Below are 12,139 nucleotides of genomic sequence, written 5' to 3'. Positions count from 1 at the left end.
TTAAAAGAAAGTAAAAAGGACAGGTGAAAGTAATTTCATTAATATTTTTATTTAACCCGGTAGATCCAAGATATCATCCTTCAACATGTAATCAATTTAAAAATTATCAGTTGGGGGGAATTCCCTGGTGGTCTAGTGGTTAGGACTCTGTGCTTTCACTGCTGAGGGCCTGGGTTCAATCCCTGGTCAGGGAACTAAGATCCTGCAAGCCTCATGGTGCAGCCGAAAGAAATAAATAAAAATTTAAAAAATTAAAAATTAAAATTATCAGTAGGGTATTTTGCATTTTTTCATATTAAGTCTTTGAAATCTGGTGGGTTATTCATTCATATGTAATATAATATATATATGTATGTTTTACTGTGATAACATACACGTAAAATTTCTCATCTTAAGCTGGGACAAAGTGAGAGAGCGGCATGGACATATATACACTACCAAATGTAAAATACATAGCTAGTGGGAAGCAGCCGCATAGCACAGGGAGATCAGCTCTGTGCTTTGTGACCACCTTGGGGGGTGGGTTAGGGAGGGTGGGAGGGAGGGAGATGCAAGAGGGAAGAGATATGGAGACATATGTATAGGTATAACTGATTCACTTTGTTATAAAGCAGAAGCTAACACACCATTGTAAAGCAATTGTACTCTAATAAAGAGGTTAAAAAAAAATTCTCATCTTAACCATTTCTAAGTGTATAGTTCAGCAGCGTTAAGAACATTCATTGTACAACATTGTTGTACAACCAGACTCCGGAACTCATCTTGCAAATGTAAACCTCTGTCCGCATTAAACAATAACTCTCCATTTCTCCCTCCCCCAGCCCTTGGCAACTGGCATTCTACTTTCTGTCTCTATAATTTTGACTACTCCAGGTAGCTCACATAAGTAGAATCATACAATATTTGTCTTTTTGTGACTGGTTTTTTTCACTGAGCATAATGTCCTTGAGTTTCATCCATGTTGTAGTTGTGTCAGAATTTCCTTCCTTTTTAAGGCAGAATAATATCCCATTGTATGGATAGAGCACATTTTGTTGATCTACCCATCTGTTGATGGCTGATGTGTATTTTACATTTTCAGCACACGTCCATTTGTACGTGCCCTATCTCAGGTGCTCCATTGCCACTAGTGGCTGCTGAGTTGGACACACACAGCTAGAATATTCTTGGAGATGTGCCTGGGTAGAGCAGTCTGTTATAAGGGGAATGGGCTGTGGAGTGAGGTGGACCTGAGTTTAAATCTCAGACCCACTCTTACCAATGGGTCACCTTGTTCCCATCCTCAGGTTCCTCACCTGTAAGGTGGGTGTGGCAACTCCTGACACCCAGGACTGTTGAGAAAAATATATACAGCATCAAACGCAGAACTAGTCAACAAAAATAGCCCTGGGGGGCTTCCTTGGTGGCGCAGTGGTTGAGAGTCCGCCTGCCGATGCAGGGGACGCAGGTTCGTGCCCCGGTCCTGGAGGATCCCACATGCCGCGGAGCGGCTGGGCCCGTGAGCCATGGCCGCTGAGCCTGCGCGTCCGGAGCCTGTGCTCCGCAACGGGAGAGGCCACAACAGTGAGAGGCCCGCGTACCGCAGCAAAAAAAAAAAAAAAAAAAAGATAGCCCTGGGCATCCCTGGTGGCTCAGTGGTTGAGAATCTGCCTGCCAATGCACGGGATCCGGGTTCGAGCCCTGGTCTGGGAAGACCCCACGTGCTGCGGAACAACTGGGCCCGTCAGCCACAGCTACTGAGCCTGCGCATCTGGAGCCTGTGCTCTGCAACGAGAGGCCGCGCGACAGTGAGAGGCCCGCGCACCGCGATGAAGAGTGGCCCCCGCTTGCCACAACTAGAGAAAGCCCTCGCACAGAAACGAAGACCCAACACAGCCAAAAATAAATAAATTTATTTATTTTTAAAAAAGATAGCCCTGAGGGCAATTACGTTGCTTTTGTCCTGCCAGTTGAACCTTTTGTGGGATCCGAGAGTGGCTGATTCGAATTTCACCTCAATAGAAATCGTCTGTGCACCTTCTATATAGGACTTTCTCCGTATGCTTGCTGTATTAGTTTCCTGGGGCCACTGTAACAAATGACCACAAACTGGGAGGCTTCAAACAAAGAAATGTATTCTCTCACAGATCTGGAGGCCAGGGGTCCAAAATCAAGGTGTCAGCAGGGCTGTGCTCCCTCCAAAGGTTCTAGGGGAAGAAGCTCCCGCCTCTTCCAGGTGGCAGCTCTTGGCTTGTGGCTGCATCACTCCAACCTCTGTCTCTGTTGTCACGTGGCCTCTGCGGGTCTGTGGGTCTGACTCTCCCTCTCCTTTCTCTTATAAGGACCCAGTCATTGGATTTAGGGCCCACCCTCACTTAGCCTGACCTCCCCTTAACTTAATTACATCTGCAAAGACCTATTTTCAAGTAAGGTCACATTCTGAGGTTCCAGGTGGATGTGAAGTTTGAGGGGACATTATTCTCTCCGGTACACTCGCTGATAACATAAGGAGCTTGGGCTGTGAGACTTTGAGAGGCAGTAGAGTGGTCGCAAGAGTGTGGATTCTGGGGACTTCCCTGGTGGTGCAGTGGTTAAGACTCCTCGCTCCCGATACAGGGGGCCCGGGTTTGATCCCTGCTCAGGGAACTAGAGCCCACATGCTGCAACTAAGACCCAACGCAACCAAATAAATAAATAAATATTTTTTAAAAAGTACTATGAACAAAAGATGGTCTGTCCATGTAATGGGATATCATTCAGCCATAAAGAGGAATAAAGCACTGATACACACCACAACGTGGAAGAAAAAAAAAAAAAAGTGTGGATCCTAGAGCCAGACTGCCGGAGCTTGAATCCTGGTATTAGCTGTGTGGCCTTGTAAAAGTTAACGAGCTACTGTGCACCTGAGGTTCATCGGCTATACAAGGCGGGCAGCAGGGGTCCTACTTCGTAAAGTATTCGGAGGATAAAATGAGTTAAGTTCTGCTTATGTCAGCATCTTCTAGAAGGAGACCTGAGGTGAAGATGTTCCTCTGCTGGTGATTCATTAAGGAAGCAGCCCTAGAAAAGACTATTGGGGAAGTGGAGGAATCAGAACAGGGAAAGGAGGAAGCCCAACAGAGTCCATGCAAGGCAGCGAGCTCTGGGGTGTGAGTTACTCCTCAGAGTTGCCCTGCCCTTAGGCTTGGGGCCTGTACTTTCTTACAGAGCCTGCCAGCCAGGGAGCCCAGGGTGCCTGGTCAGTAGCAAAAGCACACTGAAGGGCTTCCCTGGTGGCGCAGTGGTTGAGAGTCCGCCTGCCGATGCAGGGGACACGGGTTCGTGCCCCGGTCCGGGAAGATCCCACATGCCGCGGAGCGGCTGGGCCCGTGAGCCATGGCCGCTGAGCCTGCGCGTCCGGAGCCTGTGCTCCGCAACGGGAGAGGCCACAACAGTGAGAGGCCCGCGTACCACAAAAAAAAAAAAAAAAAAGCACACTGAAGAGGGGCGAGGGGTGAACACAGGGTTCTGAGGGGGTCTGAGCACCGCTTCATCCGTGGTGAGCGCTGAGCCCAGTAGCTGGTGACGGCAGGTGCTTGATAAACATTGGTGATCATCACCATCCAGTATCAAAGGCGCTTTTCTGACTCTGGGGGAGTGAAAAACGTGTGGGTCTGGTACTAAGAGACCTGGATTATGCTCCAAATGGCCACTAACTCGCAGATTTGGGGCAAGCGGCTCAATCTTCTCAGGGTGTTTTCTTCTTGTAGAGACTGAGGGGCACAGACAGTATGGGTTTGTGGGTGTTGGTGGTTGTTTTGGTCTTTAACAATGGAAACTATTACATGTATTTATTCATGTTGTAAAAGTTGAAACAAAACTCAAGAAAAACGTGAGAATTCCCTTTGCCTCCTTTCTCACTCACCAGAGGGAAGACCATCCCTTTCTCTGCATTTACACATATTCCACGTGCGTGTTGCTTTTAAATAAGAAAAAGCTCCTACAGTGCTGGCGTTGACATTGCAGGGAATGTGTTTTGTTTATAAAATAAAAGGGATTATGCTGTATGGATTGTCACTTGCCTTTTTTTTTGCGTTACGCGGGCCTCTCACTGTCGTGGCCTCTCCCGTTGCGGAGCACAGGCTCCGGACGCGCAGGCTCAGCGGCCATGGCTCACGGGCCCAGCCGCTCCGCGGCATGTGAGATCTTCCCAGACCGGGGCACGAACCCGCGTCCCCTGCATCGGCAGGCGGACTCTCAACCACTGCGCCACCAGGGAAGCCCTGCCTTTTTTTTTTTAACAAATTATAATTATGTGTTTACTGTTTGGATTGCCCTTTTAGAAAAATTGACAAGCGAGTCACAGAACATAACAGTTTTGAAGTGTACAATTCGGTAGCATTTAGTACATCATTTAATGTATTTATAATGTTGTGCCATCATCACGTCTATTTAGTTCCAGAACATTTTCAACACCCACAAAGGAGACCCTGCGCCCATAGCAGTCACTCCCCAATCCCCCCTCCCGCCTGCCTTTGGTAACCTCTAGTCTACTAGAGGTTTTGCCTCTATGGATTTGCCTATTCTGGACATTTCATATAAGTGGACTCATACAATATGTGGCCTTTTGTGTCTGGCTTCTTTCACTCAGCATCATGTTTTCAAGGTTCATCCACATTGCAGCCTGTGTCAGTGCTTCATTTCTTTTTACGGTTGAATAATATTCCAGCATTCGGATAGATCACATTTTTTTAATCCATACATCTGTTGATGGACATTTGAGCTACTTCCATCTTTTGGCCATTGCGAATACTGCTGCTGTGACTTTGTCACTTGCCTTTTGCTTTTTTTTTTTTTAAGGTCAAGGTTTTTTTTGTTTTTTATAAATTTATTTATTTATTTGTTTATTTTTGGCTGCATTGGGTCTTCGTTGCTGCGCGCGGGCTTTCTGTAGTTGTGGCGAGAGGGGGCTACTCTTCGTTGCGGTGCGCGGGCTTCATATTGCGGAGGCTTCTCTTGTTGCAGAGCACGGGCTCTAGGTGCACGGGCTTCAGTAGTTGTGGCACACAGGCTCAGTAGTTGTGGCTCACGGGCTCTAGAGCGCAAGCTCAGTAGTTGTGGCGCACAGGCTTAGTTGCTCCACGGCATGTGGGATCTTCCCCGACCAGGGATCGAACCCGTGTCCCCTGCATTGGCAGGCGGATTCTCAACCACTGAGCCACCAGGGAAGCCCTTGTCTTTTTTTAACTGGCTACATAGTGTCCCATTGTGTGGAAAGTACTTGTTTAATCATTTCCTTGCTAGTGGATGTTTAGATCATTACCAGTTTTCACTACTACAGACTCGGGACCTGGGACTGACCTTGCACTTGCTTCTCTGTGCACTTGCCCAAATGTCTCTTTAGTTTAGATCCCAGGGTCTTGCATTGCTGGGGTGACTAAACAGTTGCTCAGAACTCTCCTGGCTTTTGTCTATGTCTGTGAGTCTGTTAAAAACACTTAACCTTTTAATTTTTCAAAGCACTTTCGTAACGACACTTGGACTTAGCAGCAACCTTTGGAGCAGGGAAAACTGGTATTTCTATTTTATAGATAAAATAACAGCTAACACTTAGAGACTCTTACTCTGTGCCAGGCCTGTTGTGAGCACTTCATGTAGATTAACATATGCAGCCTCACGAGAGCCTCCCAGGTGGGGCCTCCACATGATCCCCATTTGCAAGTGAGGAAACAGGCACAAGGCACAAGTTCAGCTGCAAGGGAAGTGGCAAAGCCAGGAATGAGTCCAAGTAATCTAGCTCCAGACTCTAAGCTCTTTACCGTTTGTTCTCTAGCTTCTTAGTCCTACAGCTACTGACACCCTTGACAGATGGGGAGTTCCCTGATGGTCCAGTGGTTAGGATTCTGGGCTTTCACTGCCGTGACCTGGGTTCAATCCCTGGTCGGGGAACTGAGATCCCGCAAGCCGTGAGGTGCAGCCAAAAAAACCCATTGCTTTCTTTGGGACTTCCCTGGCGGTCCAGTGTTTAGGACTCGGCACTTTCACTGCGGTGGCCCGGGTTCAATCCCTGGTCGGGGAACTTGGATGTAGCTGGGCTCCAGATCCAGGTTTCCTTTCTCTGGGCTCATGCTCCCCTGCGCCCACCCCACGTAGCTGTTCTGCTCACCTGATTTCTCCAGGAGTGGAATCTGCCCCCACCAAGGATTAAATTTAACGAGTTAGGCCCTTGATGCCCCTGCCTGGAGCCTTTGCGGGACAGGTGCTCAGAGAGCAGTGAATACTTTCGTGGCTTTTTCACAGACTCTGCCTACACCTGATTTCAGCCCTCCTTCTCCACACACACACACACACACACACACACACACACACACTCGCTCATGCACTGTGTCTAAGGAGCGCTTTTTCGGGAGGCGTTAGCAGTGTCCTCTTGTCACACTAGCCCAGGCCCAGGCCCCGCCTTGCAGCAGTGGCCCAGGAGTTTTAGGAGGGGGACACCTGGTGCCCAGAACCCCCAGATGGCCCTGTGTTTCCCCATTGCAAGTCTGGGGGCCCTTCAGCTCACGAGTCCAGCTGAAGAGCATCCTTTGAGGAGCAAGGAGTGTCTGAAGAAATAACTGACTTTATGAACTCCAAGTGGAACGTGTAGTTATTCTTTTTCATAGCTGTACAGTATTCCATTGCTTGTTAGTATCAAGGTTTATCTATTCATTCTACTATTTCTTAAACATTTATTTTCCTTATTTTTTTGGCTGCGTCGGGTCTTAGTTGCAACACACCAGGGAAGCCCTTGGTTCCCTGATCTTTGTTGGGGCATGCGGGATCTTTCCTTACGGCACGAGGTCTCTTCGTTGCAGTGCTGGGGCTTCTCTCTAGTTGTGGCGCACGGGCTCCAGGGCGCGTGGGCTCTGTAGTTTGCAGCACGCGGGCTCAATAGTTGTGGCACGTGGGCTTAGTTGCCCCGAGGCATGTGGGATCTTAGTTCCCCAGCCACGGTTTGAACCCACGTCCCCTGCATTGGATCCTTTACCACTGGACCACCAGGGAAGTCCCTATTCGTTCCACTATTGATGGGCGTCATGGCGGTTTCCAGTTTGGGGCTATGATGAATGAAGCTGCTGTGAACACTTCTGCACGTCTTGTGCTGTACAGATTGTCCCTACTTTACTTACCAGTGTATCTGTCTTTCAACTAGCCACGTAGTGTCCGATTTTCCTGCAGTTTATTGAACCACCCTTCTACTGGCGATCATGTGCACTGTGCACGAAGGCCTGTGGGGGCTGATGCCCAGCATTAGCTGCCGGCTCACAGAGGATGTGTAACAGCAGTAGTAGGTGACGCCTATTGGTTTTCCCAAGTAGCAGCCCCCCCCCCCCCGCCCCGGCAGCTCAGACGAGCATTCCTGTTGCTCCGCCTTCTCTCCAGCACTTACATTGACAGTCCTTTTCAGTTTAGCCGTCCTGGTGAGGATGCTTGCCCCTTCTCTCCATCCCTGCCTCTCCACTCCTGCTTGGGCTGGCATCTCTGAGGGACGTGTGCAGCTTCTCTTCATCTCTCAGCCTTCTAGCTTGGTATGAGGTCCAAGGAGGAAGCTGAGTGGTCTGAGGGGCAGAATGGATGCCCCAGGCCCACCAGTAGGAAAAGATCCTATTTCATGGCCTTGTGTGATTTCCTAGTGTACTTATTTTATATGTACAGCATTGTCAGAGAGGTGGAATAAAGAAAAGCATCATGGGACTTTCCCTGGTGGTCCAGTGGTTAAGACTCTGTGCTTCCACTGCAGGGGGCACGGGTTCGATCCCTGGGCAGGGAACTAAGATCCTGCATGCCGAGCGGCGTGGCCAAAAATTAAAAAAAAGAAAGAAAGAAAGAAAAGAAAAACATCAGCGTGTCCCCACTTTGCAAGTGAGGAAATGGAGGTTCAGAGAGGTTAACGTCACTTCAGAAATCAGAGGCCATATGCTGTGATGGAACCCAGGCGTTCAAAGTCATCCTTATTGCCTCCGGGGCCTCCCAGTCACTCAGCTGACAGCTTTTCTCATCACAATTGCTTTCCTTCCAGCTTGTCTCATTTGCATACCAGGCACCCCTGCCCTCCTGTAAGTCTTTCCTCTATGGCTGTCCCTTCCTGGTCTCCTTGGCCTGACCCTCCAGCTCCGTGCAGGCTCTACGTGTTGAGATCCTGAGGTTCTTGTTGCCCCTTTAGAGGAAAATCCAGCCTCCTTACCAGGCCTCCGAGGCCCCGCATGGTCCAGCCTCACTCCCAGCTCAAGCCTGTATCACCCCCTCAGCCACTGTGCTTCGGCCACTGGCACTGCCCTCCAGTGCCTCAGATGCAGGGTCTCCTCCCATAGGGCCCCTGCCTGGGAACGCTCGTCCGCGTCACCTGGCTGCCCTCCCCCCCTTCCGGTCTCAGCATTAATGACCCTTGTCCAAGAGGCCTTCCTGCACCCGCAGTCTACATTGGGTCTCCCTCATCATTCTTTCTCAGCCCCCGTTGAGTCTTTCACAGTACTTGTTATGGTCTGTAATGACACACACATCTGGCTAATGCCTGTAAGTTGGTGAGAGCAGAATTGTACCACACTTATTTGCCATCATGACCCTAGCGATTAGCTCAGTGTCAGGTATACAGCAGGTGCTCGATAAATACTTGAGGAATGAATGTCGAACGTGTATGCACAGTAAAATGTGAGTACTCCCAGCAGGTGGCCCTGTCTCGAACAAAGTATGGGCTGGAGTCTGCCCCATGGTGACACATTCTGGTGACCTGCCAGGAGCTTCTGAGTCTTGTCCCCCAGTGGGGAGGCAGCATGGCATCATGGAGAGGACACAGGACTTGGAGTCAGAAAACTTGAGTTTGAGCCCCAGCTCCACCAGAGCCTAGCTGTGCGACTTTGAACAAGTCTGTCTCTGGGCCTCAGTTTTCCGCATCTGTAAAATGGGACTCACGTTAAAACGGCCACAACAATAATACCCATTTCCAGTGGTTGGGAGTGAGAATGAAATAGGGTCGAGGGTGTAAAGCAGTTTATCCTTACTGGGCTTAGTAGGAGTGAGCTATACATTGGGAACGTGGAGGGGAACTAGTCCTTCCTCCATCAGCCAGCCTGGAGCATCTACCGCATATGAAGCCCCAGACTACAGAGACGATTGAGACAGGATGGCTGCCTTCTGGGACCGTCCTGCCTTTGTGCCTGTTACATAAAGCCTCCAGCTCATCAAGGGCAGGGTCTGGGTCTTCTCTGGGTTTGTAGCCCCAGCAGCATCACACACCGTTCTAGACACGCACCATGAATGCTCGTTCATCGTGGTGACTTCCTGCTTGGGAATAATCCAGGACATGAGGAGGGCGGCCAGTGGAAAAGCTGGGATGGAGCGGCTTAGAGAAGGGAGTCCCATGGGGAGAATAGCTGAGGAATCACCCACATAGTTTCTTTTCCCCAGGGCCTGGTCGTCTAGTGGTATGTCCCCTGAGTCCCATAGGGGAGGAAAATTGGAGAGAAGCAATGGTTTCTCCCTTGTTAATCTGTGGTTGAGCCTGACTACCACTCTCCCCAGCTCTGGTCTCCTGGGGAGCAGGGATTAGCTCTCAGGCTTAGTGCCTATGAGAGGCTGAATAATGGGCCCCCTAAATATCAGGTCTTAATCCTTGGAACCTGTGGCTGTTACGTTCTATGGTAAAATATTTACAGATGTAATTTAGTCAGAATCTTCAGATGGGCATTTATCCTGTACTATTTGGGTGCACCCTAAATGCCATCACAAGTGTCCTTATAAAAAGGAGGCAGAGGACTTCCCTGGTGGTCCAGTGGTTAAGACTCCATGCTTCCAATGCAGGGGGCATGGGTTTAATCCCTGGTCAGGGAAGTTCCACATGCCTCACTGTGTGGCCAAAAAAAAAATTTTTTTTTTGAAAAGGAGGCAGAGAGAGATTTGACACAGACAGAAGAGAAGGAGGCATGTGACCACAGAGGCAGAGACTGGAGTGATGGGGCCCCAAGCCAAGGAACGCTGGCAGCCACCAGAAGCTGGAAGAGGCCAGGAACAAATTCTCCCCTAGAGTCTCCAGAGGGAGCACAGATGTGGTGACGTCTTGATATTGGACTGACGTTTGATTTTTTTTTTTTTTTTTTTTTGCCCGTGCTGCATGGCTTCCAGGATCTCAGTTCCCCAACCAAGGATAGAGCCCAGACCACAGCAGTTAAAGCCCGGAATCCTAACCACTAGGCCAGCAGGGAACTCCCAACATTGGACTGATTTTAAACTTCTGCCTTCTGGAACTTTGAGAAAATAAATTTCTGATGCTCTTAGCTGCCAAAATTTGTTGGTTATTTGTTACAGCAGCACATGAAACTAATACAGCATCCATCCGCACGTTCCTTAATTCACCAAAGCCCTGAGCAGACACCTACTGTGTGCCGGGCACTATGCTAGTCCAGGGAATACACAGTGAATAGGTTAGGCAAGGTCTTGCCTCCTGGGCTGACCGTATACTTGGGGGATGAGGGGCAGGGAGAACAAACAACACCCTTTGAGCACCTGCTATGTACCAGACATCTTCTTCAATATTGGCTTCATGTGTATTAACAAGAGCAATCCTCGCAGCAGCCCTATGGGGTAGGTACTGTTATTCCCATTTTAGAGATGTGGAAACTGAGGCACAGGTTGGGTAGCCCAAAGCCACACAATTAATAAATGGGAGAACCAGTGTTTGATCTCCAGAGCCGACCCTCTGAATCACTATGCAGTATCATCTTTCATTAGATGAAAGGATGTACCAGACACTTAGCCATTGTAAAAAGTGAGGGGATGGATGAGGTGGGAGGAGGGGGCTACTTGGCGGGGGGTGGTCGGGAAAGGAGAGGCCTCTGTGAGGAGGTGACTTTGAGCTGAGGCCTGAGAATCAAGGGGAGCCAGCCTGGGGGAGGTTGGTAGGAAGGGACTTGCTGAAGCTGGAAACAGCAAATGCCCTGCAGTGGGGATGAGCAGGGGAAGGGTGGAGGGGCAGAAAGCAGGCGCTGGGGAGGGGCAGACGAGCAGAGGTGAGTCCAGGAGGAGGTGGGGGGCAGGTTCATCTCGGTGGGAGGTGGACACACCCACGGGTCCCTCTCACCCCACCCCAGGCATGTCGGAGCGGGAGCGGCAGGTGATGAAGAAGCTGAAGGAAGTGGTGGACAAACAGCGCGACGAGATCCGCGCCAAGGATCGGGAGCTCGGGCTGAAGAACGAGGATGTCGAGGCTGTAAGTGCTGAGCCCCAGCCCTGTGTCCGCCCTCCCGGCCAGTGGGTACCAGCAAGAGACGGGATCCTCCCCTCAGGAAGCGCCCCTTCTCCCTGTCGGTCTCACTTCATGGGCTCCATGGGGTGGGGATCCTGCTTATGGCTTGAGAGGCCCAGCCCTGAAACAGTTGCCGTGCGTAGGACCCTCGGCCGAGTCTTCACTGGAGCAGTAGGAGGGAACATGGCACTGCCCAGTGACCTGACTCTTTCCACACACTGAGCAGGTCCCAGGGCCCGGTCAGCCTCTGCTCTGACTCTGAGGCTTCCTCCAGCCCATCCCCTTCATGCCCCAGCGTGGTCCAGGCTGCTCCGGGAACCTATACGGTGTCTCTGCCTAAATTAGAAAAAGATGCCCCTTTCTCAAGGCATGTTACTTCCCTCTGTTGGGAAATTGTCATAATATACTAACAAGACACTTATCTTCCATCTGTCATAAAATTATCATAGTAAATATACACATTGCCCATCTCTGGCATCGACGGAGTTGTAAGAACGTGAACAAATTTCAAACAAATCAAGGCATCTACAGTATGAATGGCACGCCTGTAGATGGTTTGCTCTTGTGCAGTACACAACATGAGCTACTGGATGTGGCGGCCCCATCTGATAGCCTTCATCTCTCTACAGCTGCAGCAGCAGCAGACCCGGCTGATGAAGATCAACCACGACCTCCGGCACCGCGTCACAGTGGTGGAGGCCCAGGGGAAGGCCTTGATCGAACAGAAGGTAGAACTGGAGGCAGATCTGCAAACCAAGGAGCAGGAGATGGGCAGCCTGCGGGCGGAGCTCGGGAAGCTGAGAGAGAGGCTGCAGGGCGAACTCAGCCAGAACGGAGAGGAGGAGCCTGTGGTGAGTGGGAAGCTGGCTTCTGCAGGCTGGCTTGAGGGGGGCCAGGCTGCCT

General features: G+C 50.3%; 1 protein-coding gene across 2 annotated transcripts in view; it reads left to right on the top strand.

Annotated features, from left to right (window-relative positions):
• RILPL1 (Rab interacting lysosomal protein like 1) overlaps nucleotides 1–12,139 on the top strand; it is a 46,081-nt gene that overhangs the window by 11,477 nt on the left and 22,465 nt on the right. For both annotated transcript variants that reach the window (XM_029226697.1, XM_029226692.1), the window contains exons 3-4: nucleotides 11,082–11,200; nucleotides 11,866–12,087. In XM_029226697.1, coding sequence (XP_029082530.1) covers nucleotides 11,082–11,200; nucleotides 11,866–12,087 — 341 coding nt within the window. The remainder of the gene's footprint in view (nucleotides 1–11,081; nucleotides 11,201–11,865; nucleotides 12,088–12,139) is intronic.

Source organism: Monodon monoceros, unplaced genomic scaffold (assembly GCF_005190385.1).
Source record: "Monodon monoceros isolate NGI ecotype Baffin Bay Population unplaced genomic scaffold, NGI_Narwhal_1 Super_Scaffold_1, whole genome shotgun sequence".
Taxonomy (NCBI): domain Eukaryota; kingdom Metazoa; phylum Chordata; class Mammalia; order Artiodactyla; family Monodontidae; genus Monodon; species Monodon monoceros.
The sequence above is the reverse complement of the archived record's forward strand: the minus strand, read 5'-3'. Positions and strand labels throughout refer to the sequence as shown.